This window comes from Camarhynchus parvulus, chromosome 4 (genome assembly GCF_901933205.1).
Source record: "Camarhynchus parvulus chromosome 4, STF_HiC, whole genome shotgun sequence".
In the NCBI taxonomy this organism is placed as follows: Eukaryota; Metazoa; Chordata; class Aves; order Passeriformes; family Thraupidae; genus Camarhynchus; species Camarhynchus parvulus.
Window position 1 is genome coordinate 30135910 of NC_044574.1, and position 18667 is coordinate 30154576.

At 37.8% G+C, this 18667-nt stretch overlaps 2 protein-coding genes across 15 annotated transcripts in view; one reads left to right on the forward strand and one right to left on the reverse strand.

Moving 5' to 3' along the window:
• Nucleotides 1-12625, forward strand: part of PCM1 (pericentriolar material 1) — a 42071-nt gene extending 29446 nt beyond the window's left edge. For 4 of the 14 annotated variants that reach the window (XM_030946989.1, XM_030946998.1, XM_030946990.1 and 1 more), the window contains 12 exons: nt 84-221; nt 460-593; nt 1638-1772; nt 2294-2491; nt 4825-4884; nt 6084-6222; nt 6914-7059; nt 7956-8025; nt 8958-9208; nt 9406-9498; nt 9622-9745; nt 11050-11075. In XM_030946989.1, the coding sequence (XP_030802849.1) occupies nt 84-221; nt 460-593; nt 1638-1772; nt 2294-2491; nt 4825-4884; nt 6084-6222; nt 6914-7059; nt 7956-8025; nt 8958-9208; nt 9406-9498; nt 9622-9745; nt 11050-11075 (1514 nt within the window). Of the gene's footprint in view, nt 1-83; nt 222-459; nt 594-1637; nt 1773-2293; nt 2492-4824; nt 4885-6083; nt 6223-6913; nt 7060-7955; nt 8026-8957; nt 9209-9405; nt 9499-9621; nt 9746-11049 lie in introns of all 14 variants that reach the window. The other 10 variants (XM_030946987.1, XM_030946994.1, XM_030946993.1 and 7 more) reach the window with 5 other exon arrangements.
• A 1663-nt stretch (nt 12626-14288) lies between these two features.
• On the reverse strand, nt 14289-17751 carry LOC115902967 (general transcription factor IIE subunit 1-like). The gene is given in 5 exon segments (XM_030947001.1): nt 14289-14683; nt 15073-15299; nt 15827-16026; nt 17301-17519; nt 17521-17751. Coding segments are annotated over 5 exon segments (1272 nt in total).
• Nucleotides 17752-18667: the final 916 nt, after the last annotated feature.

The following is an 18667-nucleotide window of genomic DNA, read 5'->3' on the forward strand; positions in this document are numbered from 1 at the left end:
AAAGTCATTTTAATTATTGTTTATTTGTCTATCAATTGAAAACCTTTTATTTAGATTAAAAAATGTTTTTATTCTAAATATAGGCAACACAGTGATTCACTTAGATAAAGCTTTGTCTTGGATGAGGGAATATGAGCGTATGAAAGTTGAAGCTGAAAGTACTCTTGACTCTGAGGGCTGCTCTAGTAATTTTCAGGGTGCTTCTGCTGCTAAATTAGAAGGTATGCACATATACGTACATTTTGCTTAGTTTTAGAAAATAATTATAGTAACTATCAAGCTAAATTGCTTTCTTCTTTATTTATATTGAAAATTTAGCAAAGTTTGAAAGGATATTTACATACTTAAGGAAATAAGATTCTTTTTTAAAACAAATTTTTGAAAGTGGTATTTCTTTAATAGTAATATTGAATGTATTAAATGTACTGCTTTTTTTTTTCTTCTTTTTATTAAAACAAGGTCCAGGTACCGGTGAATGTCAGTCTGTGCCACAGTCAGGTGATGTTTCTGCAGTTCCATGTCCTCGCATAGATACTCAGCAGCTGGACCGGCAGATTAAAGCAATTATGAAAGAGGTCATTCCTTTTCTGAAGGTAAGGGTCTTTATAATATGATGTGAATTAGAAGAGTAAGAAAAGCACTTGTATAATTGCACAGAAGGACATTATTTAAAATCTAAAACTTGCCTCTTAGAAATGGCTGCTGATAAATATGTGTTCAGTTGCAGACTCTGCTGAAGTTGAAGTAAGAATTAGATGTTCCACAGAAAGATTCTGTGTAGTTTTAAATAGGAGAAATAAATGGTAAGATTTCTAGATTTCATAGGGCAGGTGGACTTCACATCAAAAAGAATAGAGGTTGCTTGCTTTGGAGCTGGCAGAATTAAATATAGAAATGTTTGAGAATGTACTTCTGAAATATTTGATGCCTTTTAGCAGACAGAACTGAGATCACTAATTAAAACTGTTACATGTACAGTAATAGGGTATTTTTGAAGAATCTCTGAGTAGTTGATTTTTAGCATTATTTTCTCCTGTTTACAAATATCTTTAAAGCTCTTGAAAGCTTTTCTTCTTTGTAGTCGCAGAAGTTAAAATGTTCTTCTTTAAAGAAGGAGAAATAGTCACAGTTCTTTGCAAGGTTGGAGAGCAGAGAAGATTGAGTTGTTTAAGGCATCTCCCTGTTCCCTTTTATAGTATGCACAGTGTATAAGCTTAGGTTTGTCTAATAAGGTATTTGGTGATACTAAGTTTAAAAACTGTATATTGTTGACATGCCAGAGTACCTGAAGACTTGTTCTTTATTTGCAATTTTAAGGCTGCATGTAACAGTAGATGTCTTAATGTACACTTTAATACACTTGTGTACACAGCCACAATATATGAAGCTTCTTAATTTGGCCAAACATTGTAAGATGCCAAGTACTCATGTACTGGAAAACTGAGATAAATCTTTGTGTGTTGTGCCAAGCAGTCATTCATGAAGTATGTATTTGTGAGATTGATTAGGACTTCTTTGTAGTGTGCTGTTCCTTCAGTGGACAAGTGGGTTTTTTTATAAATTAATTTCTGTATTTGAGTTGGTGGCTAGTTGTTCTTTTGAAGTAGTAAAAAGCTCATTCTGTGGTACATGTGTAGGAACACATGGATGAAGTATGCTCTTCTCAATTACTGACATCAGTAAGACGTATGGTCTTGACTCTTACGCAACAAAATGATGAAAGTAAAGAATTTGTGAAGTTCTTTCATAAGCAGCTTGGCAGTATACTTCAGGTAAGTAGTTTTTCAGTTCTGTTTTGCAGCACTCAAGTTGGATAATGAGCCAGCTTCTCTGAAGTTGTATTTTACACCTTGAATAGCATAGCTGCTATTCTCCCTCGCCTTAAATACAGTGATTAGGTATTATGTTTGTTCCTAAATGAATTATTTATGCACACAGAACATCTTTTCTGTCACAGCCAGGTAGTGAGAAGTGTATCTCTGGCCTGTGGCTGTCTTCAAGGAGAGCTCTGGTGATGCTTTTCATGGACATCTTGTGTAAATTCCTGAAAATCTGTAGTTTGCACTTTCTTCTTTTTTTTCTACAAGCATGGAGTTTAAATCATGAGCTTATTAAGTTCTGTGTTATGTGACTAGAGATTCCATGTAAAATCTGTTTAGGATACTAAAAGTTTTTTAAAAATATGAGCTTATATATACATAACTAATTTCAAGTTATTAGAAATATGAAAAATGCTTAGTCTTTAAAGCTTGAAAGCCTGTTTCAGAAACTGAAGAATTATTTCTCTTCACAGGATTCACTGGCAAAATTTGCTGGTAGAAAATTAAAAGATTGTGGGGAGGATCTTCTTGTGGAGATCTCTGAAGTGTTATTCAATGAATTAGCCTTTTTTAAACTCATGCAAGACTTGGACAACAACAGTATTTCAGTAAAGCAGAGATGTAAACGAAAAATAGAAACCACTGAAGTAATGCAGTCTTATGCTAAAGAGGTTTGTTTTATTTTATTTTTGAAAAATTTAGCTTTTGTGAGATTGCTAAATATGTGTATTTTCTAAACTACTTTGATTGCCTTATTTTATACCTTATATATATATGTTTATTTATTTATTTTACAAGTTGCTGTGTAATGACAGTATTGGTTGTGTGAACTGGTTTTCCTCAGTAAGGGCAAATCCCTTAGGATTATCTGTTACAGATGTCTAATTGTATAGACTTTGTTCATAATTCAGAGGAAATGTCTTAATGGTTTTATGTGAACATAGGAAGGAATTAACAAGTGTTGAAATAGTTATAACACCTGGGGCCTTTGAGTAGTTTAACCCCACTAGGCAGCTGAGCCTCTCACAGCCACTCAGTCCCCTCTGTGTGATGGGGAGACAAGCAGAAGGGTAAAACAAAGAACACTCGTGGGTTGAGATAAAGACACTTGAATTGGTAAAGCAAAAGCTGCGCATGCAAGCAGAGCAAAACAAGAAATTCATTCACCACTGCCCATAGGCAGGCAGGTGTTCAGCCACCTCTAGGAGAGCAGGTCTCCGTCACATGTAACGGAGACGTGGGAAGTCAGGCACCATCTCTTTGCATCTTCCCCCCTCCCTCACTCTTTGCCCAGCTTTATATGCTGAGCATGATGCCGTGTGGTGTGGAACATCCCTTGGGTTTGTGAGGATCATCTTCCCTGGCTGTGTCCTCTTCCAAGTGCTGTGCACTCTGATCTCTTGCTTTTGGGGTGGGGTATGGAGCAGAGAAGGTCTTGACTCTGTGGAATGCTGTTTGGCAGTAATGAAAACATCCCTGTGCTGTTGACCCTGTGTTCAACCCAAATTGAAAACACGGCTTCATACGATCTACTGTGAAGAAGTTTAACTCTATCCCAGTGTATTGGTTTTGCATGGCCCTACTACACCCAGTTAAGTATTTTGACATATTGGAGGTCCCACATCATTATCTCTTTAGTTTGCCTGCTGGTTTCCTTGCATCATATTTAAAAAAATAAGAGTAAATCCTCTGAAGTTGTCATGTAGTTGGTTTGTTGGCACATGCAGAAAGAATCAGTTTCTGGATTTGGTGTGTAAAATATATATATAAAGTTTTCAGAAATATTTAAGATTCTAGGACATAATCTTGGTCTAAAAAGCAAGCTTTAGCTAGGTTTCACACCATTTACATTATTAAATTTAGTATTGCTTTTATTGGGAGCATAGCTGTGTTTTTTTCAAGTTACATAATCTGTTAACAAAGCAAACAATAAACCAGATCATGTTCATGTATTTATTATTTGAGTGTAATTTCAGCTTTCTTCTAGAAACACAAATACCAAAACATACCCTTAGTTCATTTTTAAGTGCCAGCAGAAGATATTTTTTAAACCTGTTTTAAAGTCCTACAAGTATTCTTAGGTATACCACCAGCTACACTTCAAGATAATAAATTTGGATTTATCAGTAGCATGCCTGGTATGAGGGAGGCTGTGGAGTGCCTTGTGAAGAGGCCAGAGGAACACTCTGAATCCAGAAAGATTTAGACATGACTTCCTGTTTTTCTCTGAAGTTGCCCATTGGCAACTCAGAGCCGGTATAAACTCACTCTCATAGAAGGTATAAACCAACTCTTTATGTATCTTTGCTGCATAAGGAGTTGCTTTATACCTGCTATGAGAATGGAGCATGGAACCAGCTTAGATTCAGCATTTCTTCTCTCCTGGAAGGCAGAGCTAGGGTTAAGGTCAATGTTTGCCTCATTGCTGTGGCAGAGGTTCAGATTCAACAAAGCCAGAGATGAGCCAGAAATGGTAGGTCCTGGTTACTTTGTACAGCCCTGTGCAATTATCTCTGTATGGTCTTTCACAGCCCTCAACTCTGGAATCCTGATGCAGACATATTTGATCTTGCTTGATTTTCTGACTCTCTTGAGTCCAGTAAAGTAACTGCTGAACACACAGCCCTTTCTCTTGATCAGAGTTAGAATCATGAAGTGGTTTGAGTTGGAAAGAACCTTAAAGATAATCTAGTTTCAACCCCCCCACCATGATTTATCTAATTCTATGTGCTAGATATAATTTGACCACAGACTGTAGGATTAATCCAATATAAACATAATTGTTTAAATAAGAAGGGTTAGCACAGATTTTTTTAATGCTTTGCAGCTCTGAAATTTTGAAGACATCTGTGTGTACAAAAGTCCCTGTGGCCTTCCTGCTGTTTTAAGATAGCAATTCTTAGTAAGATTGGCATTTCAGCCTGGCTTTCATGAAGCCATAGTTTGATTCAGTATTTCCATGTTATTTCAGTTTAGAATTGAAAACAGTTTGTATTTCTTCTAGGCAAAAAAAGGTCTCCAGGTGGATGTTTGTTCTTCTGTTGAAGATGTTGATGAGGACAAAGTATGTGTATGCCTTTCAACTGTCTTTATTCCTCAGATGATTTCATAGGTCATTAGTCTTACTGTGTCTGTTGTAGGAATTAAGTATCTGTAAGCAGCCCATTTTCCAGTCTTTAGAAATTTATTAATCTCCTTTCTGTTATTTTCAGTTATTTGTTTTATCAAAGGTACAAAGTCATTTATAATTTATGTTTCTAAGGACATCTTAACTATAGCAGTTAACATTTTCTTTTTTAATGGTATGGAATAAGTTAAATTACTTTCCATCTTTGGGAGAATGTAGATGTTCAGGACTGGGACATGCGGTATTTAAGGTCTCAAGAGTCCAAGCCTGACTGTGCTCTTGAGTATGAAATGTTAGTGCTCAGAATTTGTCTCCTTTCTTTTCATGTTTCTTTTGAAAACCACTGATATCATTGGGGAAATGTATTGTGTATGAAGTTTCAAATGGTCAGCTAGAATGTTCAGCCTTCTCCAGTCAAGGGAATGATACAAGTATATATACCAAGCAGAATGTCGCTTGCTATCCTAAATGGATATAGGTATAGGAACAGGCATGTGTGGGAGTGGAGCCAGTGCTTTCTTCTAGGGCTTGGAGTTTCTGTCACACTGCTTTGCAAGTAAAAGTAGGAAGTTGTACATCACTTGTTGTGATTGCTGTAGTGTAGAAAAGTCCTTTCCAAATTTGGAGCCAAACTCAGGCTTTACTTTGAGATTCATACAGGAATGCAGAATTTTCTCATTCAGCATATTTAGCAAATGATTCAGCAGGGAGACTGCTGAGGAGATACTGCTTAAAGAAATGAGAAGCTGCAGTTACAAGTATTTTTACTCCTCATTTAGGAGGAGCAGGGAAGTTACTGTAAGGTAATAATGCAGTTGTATCTGTCTTCATGATAATAACAAATCCAGTTGAAAGGGTTTTTTAACCTGGCATGCTGATCAGTGTCAACCTTTGCAGATAATGACATACTCAATAGTTATGAAGCCTTTCAAAGCTGTGTCTGAACAAGGCCGTGTTCTGATGCTCTGTTTAGGAGTATTGTTCTGCTGTGTTCATTTCAGGGCTGTAAGGGCTACTTAAACTACTTAGATTTTAGTAGATACTTTTTAACTTCTGAGAAACAGCTCTTTTATGCAGAAACCTTAGTGTAGTCTTTAGATAAACATGAAATTGCGCAGTATTCCATGTTTTCCTAGGACAAGGATGAGACTGAAACTACTAAACAAGTACCCAGCTCAGAAGTGTGTGCTGGTAACAGAGTGACTGAAAATATTAGATCTGATGCATCTGATCAAGAGGAAGATGAGGAAAGTGAAAGCGGTCCAGTGGCAATAAGTAAGGAACTTTTATATAGTTGATTACTCAATGCTTCCACTGTAGTTTTGACCAGCTAATCTTACAACAGGATTTGCATGAAGTAGTGCTGTGTAACACCTCCTCTCACCGATTTTATAGTCAGTCCTTTGTCAGTGAAAGTTTTGCAGTACTCTGTTTCCTAGTGTTATGTCAAGGGTTAAATATTCCATTTAGAGGAAGTAATTTTTTTCATAATCAGTAGATCTGTAAAAATATATTAGAAATGGATTCATTAGGTTATAAATCCTGTCTCGGCTTAACTCCAAGTTTCTCAGACTTCAACCTGAATGATGTGAAAGCTGTGCAAATTTTATGCAGTTTTTAATTTAAACAATGTGGCTTTTAAAAGTGTGCTTTTACTTTAAAGTAAAGCTTTTACTTATTTATTGTCCTGATTTTTGTCTTACACTAACTACTTCTGGCTTGGATTCCTTTACCATTTACTTTCTTTGCACGAACTTGTTTAATAACTTTGACGTTTCACACCAACGCTGGTGTTTGTTCATAATATAGCTGATCTGAAACATAGAAATCTTTTCAAGTTGAGTTGTTACTGTATCTTAATCTTAAAGAATGTTTTGAAGTAAGGGGTATCATTGCATTAAATTCCCCAACAGGATTTGGCAATTCAAATGCTGTTTGAATTTTTTTTACATTGGTTTGCCTCTAGGTTTATCAAAAGCAGAAACCCAAGCTCTGACTAACTATGGCAGTGGAGAAGATGAGAATGAAGATGAAGAAATAGAATTTGAGGAAGGACCTGTTGATGTGCAAACATCGCTACAAGCCAGCAGTGAAACAACTGAAAATGAACAGGTACAGACAAAATTGTAAAAGCAGAACAAACATGTGCCAGTGCACACCTTTTCAGTACATATATCTGTGTACCTCATTTTCCTTTATGCACTTTTTTCATACTACTGAAAGTAAAAGAATAATACAAGAAATCATATGATGCCAGTAGGTGCTACATGGAAAATGTGGCATTCTTCACCTGAGTTTATTACAGCTGATGCCAAAGTGGATGGATGAACAGAGACAAAACTAATGTTTACATCTGCTATGAGAGAGGAAAAAATGTTAAGCTGCAAGTGAGAAGTTAAACTTTAAAAAACCCCATAATTTTAAACCTTTAAGTAGTTCTTTCTCTGTGTTTGCTGAGATCAAGTTATAATTGTGAGTAAATCACTCTTGTATTCTAGCATGTCTTTTGTTTGTCTTTCCTGCCTTTTGTGATAATTATTTCTGGAACAATGGTGAAATGTTATTGGGTATGAATGTCATTCACTGTTAGTTTTCTTAAAATTTTAATATGTGTGATCTTGTTTTGGAGAACTGTCAGTTCTTTACATATTAAATAAGACTGACAATCTATTGAAACTTTGGTTTGCTCAACATTAGGCAAGGATGTAACTGGAACATTTTACTTTAAAGTCTAAAACAGTAGATCTTTTAAGTGGAACCAGAGTTTTCCTGGGAACTACTGTGGTGAAAAGAGAATGTTCAGATAAAACATGCCTATCAGTGTTAATAGTTTTGTAAACTGTTGCTGACCAGCTGGCAAGTAGGACTTGCCATCTTTATTTCAAACTAGTGAAAAGACAAATTCATGGAGCAAGTGTACAGTGTGTTTGTGGTTAGTAAATTAGCCAATAAGCTATGAAGCTGATCAGTAAAATTTTGTTCTAACTAATTTTTACCTTCTCCAATAGACTTCAAACCAAGAATTGAGTAAGCCAAAAAGCAGTGAAATTTCATCATCAGAACAAGAGCCTGCTAAAGGTAAGCCCTGTGTGCAGTAACACTTCCGTCTGAATTTGCATATGGTGAGAATTGTCTTGGGCAGTGCCTGTGATGCATGTAACTAAGAGAGATGATCAGATTTACTGGACTGTCTTTTTCTTGGAACTGCATCAGTTGCCTGGATGTACCTATGTTGATATTGACACAGTAGACCTTTTAAAGAGGAAACATGGAATAATTTTACTTTTGTAGATGTGGTTTTTGATGCTTGACATGAGCAAGAATTTTAGCTGCTTGTTGCAGCTCTTGGCACACAGCTGTATCAGAATTAATATGTGTTACAATGTTTTGATTAGATTTATCTTGTTTTTTATGCTACTACCTTTTTACTAGTTACTGAAATTTCTATTCTATTCTATTCTGTTTTTTCTGTGAGTAATGTTGTAACTGATTAAGAGCAAAGAAATGCTTTTCTGTCAAAAGAAGGGAACATTACTGGGTTGTATGAATGTTATTTCTAGTGTAACTGTTATTACCACCTTCCCTGTGATTTTCTGTTGCAAACACTAGTTTGTTCTTGGCCTTTTTTTGTAGACTAAAAATCAGTATTAGAGTGGCAAAATACTAAGGTATTTACTCTTCTGTATTGTATCTCATCATACCTAGAATGAATATTTTGTAGAAGGTCACTTAGTTCTGGAAGTTGTTTATTGTGTGTTTTTAAAAAACTTTTTTTCAGTCAGAAGTCAAGTCACATACTCTCATGGGATAAATTGCTTATACTTAAGTGTGTAAGGGTACAAATAACTGATGTTTTACTTCAATCAGCTTTGGGTTGTCTAAGAGACTATAATTCACTTTCATTGCTCATTTGTAGCTTTGGATCATAATTTTTAAAAGACTAATAATTTTTGTACATTCAGAATATTTTACTATCTCTTCCTAGTTGAAATGTAATTCTCTGGTTTTAGGTGAACAAGATGTGGCTGCAGCTGTGCATCATTACCTCAGTGTCATGGAGAATACACCAGCTTTAACAGCCAATACCCCAGAATCCTTTATAACAGCTGCTGTGAAAACCGAAGGGTCAAGCTCATCTTTGGCAGTGAATGAAACTCAAACACCAGATACCACATGTGCAGAAAACAAATCTGGTGCAAGTTCTGAAAGCTCCATGGCTGGCAGCCCTGATACAGAGTCACCTGTGCTAGTGAACGAATATGTGTGTATATTTCAGTTAAGATCCATCCAAGAGAAATTATAAGCTTTTTTTATTCCAGTGTTGTTTCTGGTTTGTAGTTTTGTTTTGTTTCCATCTGCAAATTTGATATGGGCAATTTTTTTTAATGTACTTTAATAGTTTTGGAGTGAAAAGAAAACAAAATAGCACTTCCTAAATACCACAATTTTTATTAACAGGAGCCTGGTTCTGGAAATGTAAGTCAAAAATCTGATGAAGATGACTTTGTGAAAGTTGAAGACTTGCCCCTCAAACTTGCTGCGTATTCAGAGGTATTTTGCTAGTATTTGTGCAGTTGTTGTTTAGAAGTGCATGTGTAACTGTAAATGTCTGTGTTGCCCAGACAGCAGCAAGAATTATCCAGAATTTTCAGATTTGATTTTTCTGTTACAAAGGCAGATATAATGAAGAAGATGGAAACAGAGGCCCAAACCAAGAGTTTGTCTGATGAGTTACTGGATGGAGGTGGAGCTCACGATCAGGAAGTAGTCGGAGATGCCCAGACATTGAAAGAACCTGGTAATTTTTTTCTATATTCTGTACACATATTGGGAAAACACTCTGGAATGCTAGAATTTAAATATTGCTGATTGAAGTAGGCAGTTACTGTAGTGCAGTAAAAATATTGGGTTTTATTATCATGCATTTGAAAGTCTTGTATTGCTATGAAGGGATTTTATCTTGCTGTCCATCTTCCTTCTATATACTTTTTTAGATTCTGTGGCTGATAAAGTCATAAAAGTTAATATATTTAAAGTGGATGTCACAACATAATGATTTTGAAACTTATTCAAATGGAGCGGTATTTTTGTTTCTTGTTTCACAAGCTTAGGTTTAATAATACTGTAAATTATAATTGCTCTTATCTGATTTAATAGCACTCAGTATAAGTTCCTGACAGACTGCTCAGTACTTTTGTGATAAAAGCATTCAAGAGGCTTTTCAGAACAGTAAAACGTCTCCTCAGGGAGAAAGAAATTATTTTTCATGTGAAGTATACCATGTTGTAGAAAAAAGTTCCAGTGTGTATGATAGCAACAAAATTCTTCACTTTCACGAAATATTATTTATACAGATACATTGATAATGCAAGTCAGAGAAAATGGTTTTTGTGGGCTTTTTAAAAACTTTTTTCAGTCAGAAATCAAGTCACATACTCTCATGAGATAAATTACTTACATTTAAGTGTGTAAGGGTACAAATAACTGATGTTTTACTTCAACATTTTGAAGTAGATTGGGGTTTTCCTATAACATTGTGACAGAATTACAGTATTAAAGACTTCTGTTTTATTGTTAGACTTGTGATTCTCCAGTGGAGTGTACAGTAATGGCATATATAAAGGGCATAAACCGGATATTCTGATAGTAGCAGTTTTCTGCTAGTGTGCTTCCTTCCAATTCCTCAAATAGTCTAAGCTGATGAACCTGCTTTTTATTTATTGCATTTGCGGTGTCAGGACAGGTTTCTTTCCAGAACAAAGTGTGAGGAAAGGTGCATCTTTTCTTCTGTTTTGGTCACTGCCTGTTCAGCGTTCTGCTTGTCACAGCTCTGCTGGCACGATTCTGTTGTGCCCATTTGGTGGATGCTGATGCCCATTTGAGGGCTGCTGTGGGAACAGTCTGACCTAGAATGCCATGCCACACCTAAGTTGTAGCTAGCTCTAAGCCATTCTTAAGCTCTGTATGGGGGGGGATGGCTGTAGCTGTTCAAGTAAGCCATGGCTTAAAATGCTTGTGAGGATGAAATAGCAGTTGAAATGTGGTAATGAGCTGTTTGGTACCTTGTAGATATTAGACAATGATTTTATTCTTATTTTACAGAAACTTTTGGAGCTCAAATTGCATAAGAATTACCCGAAGATGTCTGCATTAATAAACTCTATGTATACAAATGCATAAAGATCAGTACTAATTTCCCAGAATTCTGGAAGTGTATAAAAATGTAAAATTTTTAACACGCTGCCTCTTAGGATAGGTATGTGATCTTCTGCCTGTGGCAGTTTAAACAGTTGGAACTGAATCCACTTCTATTCAGTTTTGCTGCACTGTTCTTTTTCTGTCTTAATTTTTTATTTTTATTGTGACTTGTTTGGTAACTTTAAAATTGTTCACAATGGTAGTTTTAAATAAAGTTTGGACTTGTCTGTAAGTTTTCTCTTTTGAAAAATTTTCTTTGGCTTACAAACTGGTATGCTGAGTTTGTTGCCGGAAGTTAATTGACTTGTTGGCATGCTTGTAGCAGTTTGCTCTTCTCTTACAAGAAACACTGCTAATTTTCCTGGGACAAGAAATTCTCCAAGTTTCTTGCACCTTCTCAAAATACAAGGTATAGACACAGTACATACCTACATGTTGTCTTCATAGCTTAGAGTGTAGCTTGTCTGTAACAAAAACGTTCCTATTCATGGCTTGTGGAATTCCTTTCTATCAGCACATTTATCTGAGGTGAAGTTGAGTACCTCAGGTTTATAGTTTACTGCAGAAACCAGCTGTATTTTTCTGCATTTGCTGAATCCTTTTGATGTTCACAGGATTAAACCTGTCTGAAAATGTTAATATCTTTTCATAGCTAACTTAAAATTGCTGCAGTTGAAGGTCTGGAGAATCGGTTCTAAAGTGCTTGACTTTAATTGTAGTTTCTTAAATTGCATTACAAAGTCAATGTTTAAAAAAAACAGTTGAAGTCAGCACCTCCTGGAGTCTCAAGTTAAAGGTAGAATTACAGAAAAGTAGATTGGAAAACTTTGTTCAGTTTTTCAGGTCAGAGTTGCTAATAACAGTAAGTCATAAAACTGAGCTAGAAGCAGCTTATTCAGCACACCTGCTACATTATAAAGGTCCTGTTTACCTTGAACACAAGGCTTTTCTGAAAGTAGTTTAAAAGCACTGGTTATCTTTAATTCAGGATTGTGTTGCTTTTGAGGTTAGTGTAATATGGCTATATACTGTGGGAGACAGTATAGTGATGGTGAAGCCTAAATATGCTTGAAGTTTAAATAAAATGAGATTGTAATTCTTCTGTGATTTTTTTTCTAGTTTGTTTGGAGTGTCTCTAGGTTTTACGAACAAATTTTGAATTGGCAGATTATGGTCACATGCCTCTCATGTGCAAGAATTAAAGTAGATTAGCAAAATGTGTTATGATAGTTTAGTTACTCTGCAGGCTTTAGACTGGTGGTAGTACTGTAGGCAGAAAAAAGTTACCATTTTGAGGACCAAGGAAATACGTTGTGACAAAGGCAAACCTGTGACACTGAAGCAATCAAACTTCTAATTACTAATTAAGCACAAGAAGCATTCAGACCTAAAAGAGGACATTTGCTATAAAGTAGAGTGAGCTTGTGTGCAGCTTTGAAATAAGGCTACTTTATATGTTGAATCATTAAATTCTAAGCTTAAGAGCCTGAGCACACCCCATTCCTGAATTCTTGCACTGGTGTGATGGGTTTAACCCCAGCCAGCAACTGAGCACCAGGCAGCTGGTTGCTCACTCCTCAACCAGTGGGCTCAGAGAGAGAAGTGGAAGAGTGAAAACAAATTAATAGTTGAAAGAAAGATTCATAGGTAAAGCAAAAGCTACACATGCAAGCAAAGCAAAAGGGCAAGCAGGTGTTAAGCCACCTCCAGGAAAACAGCTCCATGATGCAATAACAAGGACTTGGGAAGTCAAATGCCATTACTCCAACTGTCTCCTGTTCCTTCTTCTTTGAGCCCTATATGCTCATGATGCCCTGTGGTATGGGGATAGCCCTTTGGTCACTGTGGGGAAGCTGTCCTGGTGGTGTCCCCTCCTAACTGTGCATCACCAGCCTCCTTGCTGTGGGCACGGGAGGATAAGCAGTCTGGACTCTCTGCAAGTGCTGCTCAGCAATTAGGAAAACAGCACTGAGGTATCAACACTTATTTTCAGCTGAGATTCAAAGCAGCCCCACACCAGTTACTGAACAGAAAATTACCTGTCAGAACTAACAGCATGTGTACATGAAAAATGCATAGAAATGGTATTTCTTTGGTCATACCTTCTCTCTACTGTTTCATCATGGAATGGTCAGCAGGGACCTCTCAAGATCATCCTGTGCTAGCAGGGCCGCTCAGAACTGTTTGTCCAGGTGGCTTTTGAGTATCTTCCTGATAGGAGACTACCACCTCTTTGGGCAACCTGGGCCAGTGTTTGTCACTCTTACAGTGAAGTGTTTCCTAACAGTCAGAGGGAACTTCCTCTGTTTTACTTCATGCCCTTCTAGTCTACTTTCATTATCGCTTGCTCAAGTAGTAGAACTGATTAAGTTAAACTCTCGCTTATGCCTAATGCCAGCCCTACTTTTGTAGTTCATTTCAAGCATAATTTATTTCTTGCTTGAAAAGAACACTGGGGAGTATGGGAGTGAGATGGGAGAAGTAGAGTCTTGTGCTTGATATATTGCTTGCTCCCCTACTGATCTGGACCAAAAAGAAATGCTACATTTTACTGTCCAGTGCCCCTTGCACAGTTCACCATTCAAGACAGTTCTGTAGTGCCCCGAGTACAAAGAATTGGAAAAATTATTCTTAGGATGAAAGTTCAGATGCCAGAGTTGCTTCTCATCTATTGCTAATGCAATTTAGTAGCAGCTCTTTCCTTACAAGGAGGTTGCTGTGTAACACCTCTCCTTTCCTGTTGTACAGTGAGTGACCTAACAAACCAGTGGAACACACTTATGGATTTGGACTCATTTTCACTACTGGAAGTAACTGTTAACTTCTGGGAGAGAGGTGGAATAATTTATTTCTTATTATAGATTGCATCACTGCTTTTCAAATGTTATTTTAATCAGATCCAAATGTATCCTGAAATGATTCATGCTCCAAAACTAATTACATCATCCACAAAGTCTAAGCATTACAACAACAAACAACACTTGCTGTGGCTGCAATGATAATATTTGAACTGTAGTTACCCATTACAGGATTACCATCTTGCTTAAGAGCAAGTTCAAACAAAACCCTTCAGTGGTAAACTTTGAAGAACATAAGTCAGAAGCCTTCATTCTGTACAAGGTTGGATATTCCTACAGTAGTAGTTACTCAAAGACAGACTGGAACATTTCTTGTCCTACTTTTATATAAGTGTCTCTCTCTTCATTTGTCATGAGAGACACAAGCTCTGGGTTTTCGCTAACTTGGCCATATGAGCAGGGCTGGCCAGCTACCATTAAAATAGGACCCAGGGTTTCCTGTTCCTCCTCTTGTTCAAAGTTGCTGCCTGCTACTTCCATTCCTGCTCCTCTTGAGTGCTTGGCGTCCTCTTCAAACTCACTGCTATCACTGTGTGATCCATGTCGTTTGCTTTTGACAATAGGAGCCTGGTCTGTGCTAGATGATGACTTGGATTCATGGATCAGAAGAGTCTTGATGATTTCATTATCAGTGACAGTTTCTTTAACGTTTTCTTCAGTTTCTTCAGAAGCATTTACTCCTAATACACAATACTAAGTGTTAGAGGGATCAAGCATTTACAGTTACCACATAGGTATCCTACATAGATGATTTTTTTCTATTTTGGATCTTTTTTATCCACACTAGAATTTTCTTGAAAATACAGACATTTCTGAGAGCTTTCCACTGTAAAAATCACCACTAAAATTACTGCATGACTAAAGCCAGAAGTTTTAGGACACACCTGATCTCTGGCTTTAGGAATATAATGTCAATCAGTCTTAAAACTAGATCTTGGAAACTAAGGTCTGATAACCACTAACACAGAATTGAAACAATATCTTCTAAACCAAGCTCACTACATTTTCAGTGGGAAAGCTGTACTTACACTAAGGCTGCAGAATTAATTGGTAAATTCACTAAACTTACCAACACTATTGTTGGTGGCTGTTACTGCTCCTTCCACAGTGCTCTGTGACAACCAGATAGGTTGCTTTTCAGTTGCTTTTTCTCTTTTTTTCTTCTCTTGCTTTGAGTCTTGGACATCAATAGTTAAATTTTGGGTGTATGTAAGGCCAAAAGCAGAACTTCTGTGTACCCATTTTTCAGGGCGGCTGCAGGATTCCAGCACACTTGAGCCCAACTTCGGATCAAAGCTGAATGAGGTGTCACATTTTGAGGAGGTAGAATTCAGGCAAGAACCCCCCATCCCAGTTCCCATTTAAAAAAACCTGAACAACAATCACAAACAAGCAACCCCCAAAACCATATTTTGTTAGCAGACTAGCCTTAACAACTGCTCTAATAATTTACATTCCCTTTTACCTCTCAGAGGCAAGTGGATGTGAACCACTGATTTTTGCAAGGCCTCTTCAGTAGTGCATCTCTGGATGAAGCACACTGATAGAGAAATATTACTGTCTTATAGGAAGGGCTATGAACATTAGCTGAAAGAGTAATCTGAGGAATAAATTACTTTAAAAAATGCATCAAAAAATTAGAAAGGTATACCAGTAATTTAGGATGCCTTAGATATTACAGACTTCTTCATTAAATAGCTGACTGTACTGAACAAAGTAGAATGAAGTACATAGGCTGCAAGTTCAGTATTTCAAAGATTTTACAACTGTTAAGTTGTTGGGGGGCTTTGCATTGATCAGAAGTTCTAGGGTGGTGTTCATACCTTTCTGATAATTCTGGTATTTCTGTTGGCTGAGGCTCCAGCAAGTCACAGGGCAGCACAATCTCTTCGGTCTCACGCAGCAGCACAAAGAGAGGCTCGATCTGCTCGTTGAACTTCGCCAGCAACGTTCGAGCATCGCGCTTCGGAAATGCCGAGCCATCTTCCTCTACCTCAGTGTTGCAGTAAGTGCAGCGAAAAGTCTCTGCAACATTTTCCAAAGTGGGAATTCTCATGTTCATAGAATGCAAAAAGATCAGCAGGATGTTTTTAAGCAGCCTGCAGCCTGGACATCTACCCAGACATTCTGGCTTTATCCATTTGTTCACATTAACTAGGGGAATGCGATTCTACAGGCAAAGTTGAGACAGACTGGTATTATACACTTGTTACACAAGTGAGAAATGCCTTGGGAGAGAAATTTAAGCTGGATAGACATGTACTATCCTCAGTTTATTTTTTTTCTCCTCTAGTCTCATCTTCTCAGTTCTTAATGTAACAGAAGACATTTTCAAGCATAAGTAGTATCTGGTTTTAGTTGTGTCATAGTCAAGGCATATGCTAGAACCCCATATTTATGTCTTCAGGAAAACAAACAAAACTTCAAGCTTATTCTGTGAAAATATATCACCAGCTTCAATATTTGCATTTCAGTAACCCGACAGAGCCCCTCCATTTAGAAAGAAAGTGATGATTTTGCCAAGCAGCAGAACACAAATTTCACCATTGTCATTTCAGGTTAGTCGTATATAAAGCTCATTCTGCCTAGCTCTGGGATCCTTTGCAGATCCCATGACCCAGATGTCAGCACAGTACTGTGCTCTGAGTAATGTATTGCACATGATGCTGTATTGACTCATTTTGAAATAATACTCTACTTAGTTATTTTGATTTTAGAGAAGAAAAATCCACAAGCTCTGACAGCACTTTTGCTGTGGATGGATGTGTCATGTTGACCTGTGAGGAGCCTGAACTTCCCAACCCACGAGAACAGCTCTGCTCTGGTGCCACTGAGCTGCAAGATGCTGGTTACAGTAGGTGACTGCAAACGGTTTTACCCATCTTGTCCAACTCGTCAGTCAGAAGGACTAACTGCACAAATGGATTAACTAAGAGATTCAAAGCAGAATAAATACAGTACTGTGTTCATATTTCCATATGAGGAAGTGAGACTCACAAGACATGGATTAGTTGAGATTACTCAACCAGGTTCAAAGCAAAGCTGAGGCCTGGAATCTGATTCTCAACCCCAGCTCGTACATTCAAGATTAATCTTCCTTTTTATTGGCATGGTCTACAGAGGCAGCACTTCTCTTACCCTCACTTCCAGCATCCCCTGTTCCAGGCCCTCGTCCACCAGCAAACAAGAAGCACATTCTAATAAACATGCTTTTATTGCAAAGTTCACTTAGGAAACAGTTTTGTGCTATCAGGGTTATTCTTTAAGATAACAGCAAATAAGCAATATAAGTAACACACCTGTAAATGCATCAAAGAGCTGATTGACTTCCAGGTCCGTGTACATGCTAGAGCAGGATGGACATTTAAAAGAGGATCTGGTTGTTGAATCCCGCTCATCTGCTTCTATTTTCCGGCGTACGTGATCCAGTTTGTATTTTACCACATCCACCAGCACCTTGTAATTGATATAGTAGTAATTATGCCTGGTGCTCTTGCCGTTGGGCCCCGTTTCAGCTTCGCACCCGCAGCTTCACCAGCTTGTCTGCCTTGAGCGCGTTGAGGGCGGTGCGCAGCTGCTTGCGCTCGTACTTGAGCAGCTGTAACAGGTCCTCCTCTTTCACACAGGGGTAGCGGGTCAGCACATCCAGGGCCAGGGAGCACTCCACACCATAGAAACCACGCACTATGCACTTGGCCAGGCGCTTCAGGGCTGCCGGCACCTCGCTGGGAACACTGTGCTCCTCCATCAGGAGCTCAACCACTGCCACTGGAGAAGTGCTGTACAACAAAGAGAAGGGAGGTGAGCTGCAGCAAACCCACTCACAGGCAGGTGTAAAACATGTCATTTGCTGTGCTGTACTTCTGCAAGAGTCTTCACTGAATAGAGGCAAGTAAAAACCTTAACCTGCATTGGGAGTAGGGAAGCTATTAATAGGTATCAGAAATTATCTAATCTTGAAATACAATGCTTACCCCCGAAATATTGATATCCTCTTGTGTAAAACTCCTCTTTGTGTAAAAAATGTGTAAAAAGAAGATATCTAGGAAAATGTGTTACAGAAAGTTCATAATCCTCCCAGAAAACAGCGCATTTAACTTGCATATCTAGCTACGTCTGCCTGTTTGCTAGATATTCACAGCCAGACAGGTAAGAACAGAAGTAAAAGTAAAGCCTTCAAAGATGAAGCTCAGGACAAGAAATCTTAATTTAAACTGTACCTGTTCTCATGCTCTTTGTGATATTTCTGCTGGCTGCTGTTATCAGACAAAGATTTTGCAAAGCTGGGGCACAGGATGCTCCAAGTTATCTGGCCCTCAGCACAGGGTATTTGGAGTAGCACATTTTATCCCTTAGTGCTCTTCTCATCTAGAAGTAGGACTTCTGGCCATATTCCTAATCTCATTAAGGAGAATGAACTAATTTTAATCAGTCCAACTGTTGTAATGGTTTCTTATTTGTAAGGAGGGAGAAGAAAAAAATTAAGATGCGTTTCAACAAATGCCAATTCCCTTCTTTGAGGCATATTAAAATCCTACAGTAGTATTTGACACCGCTGCCTCTAGCCGAGTGGTTTTGCAGGGAGCCATGCAATGCATGGCCAGAGTGCAGCTGTAGCCACTGGGTCAGGAGCTGGGAGAGTAGAGGATGGCACACTACATCCA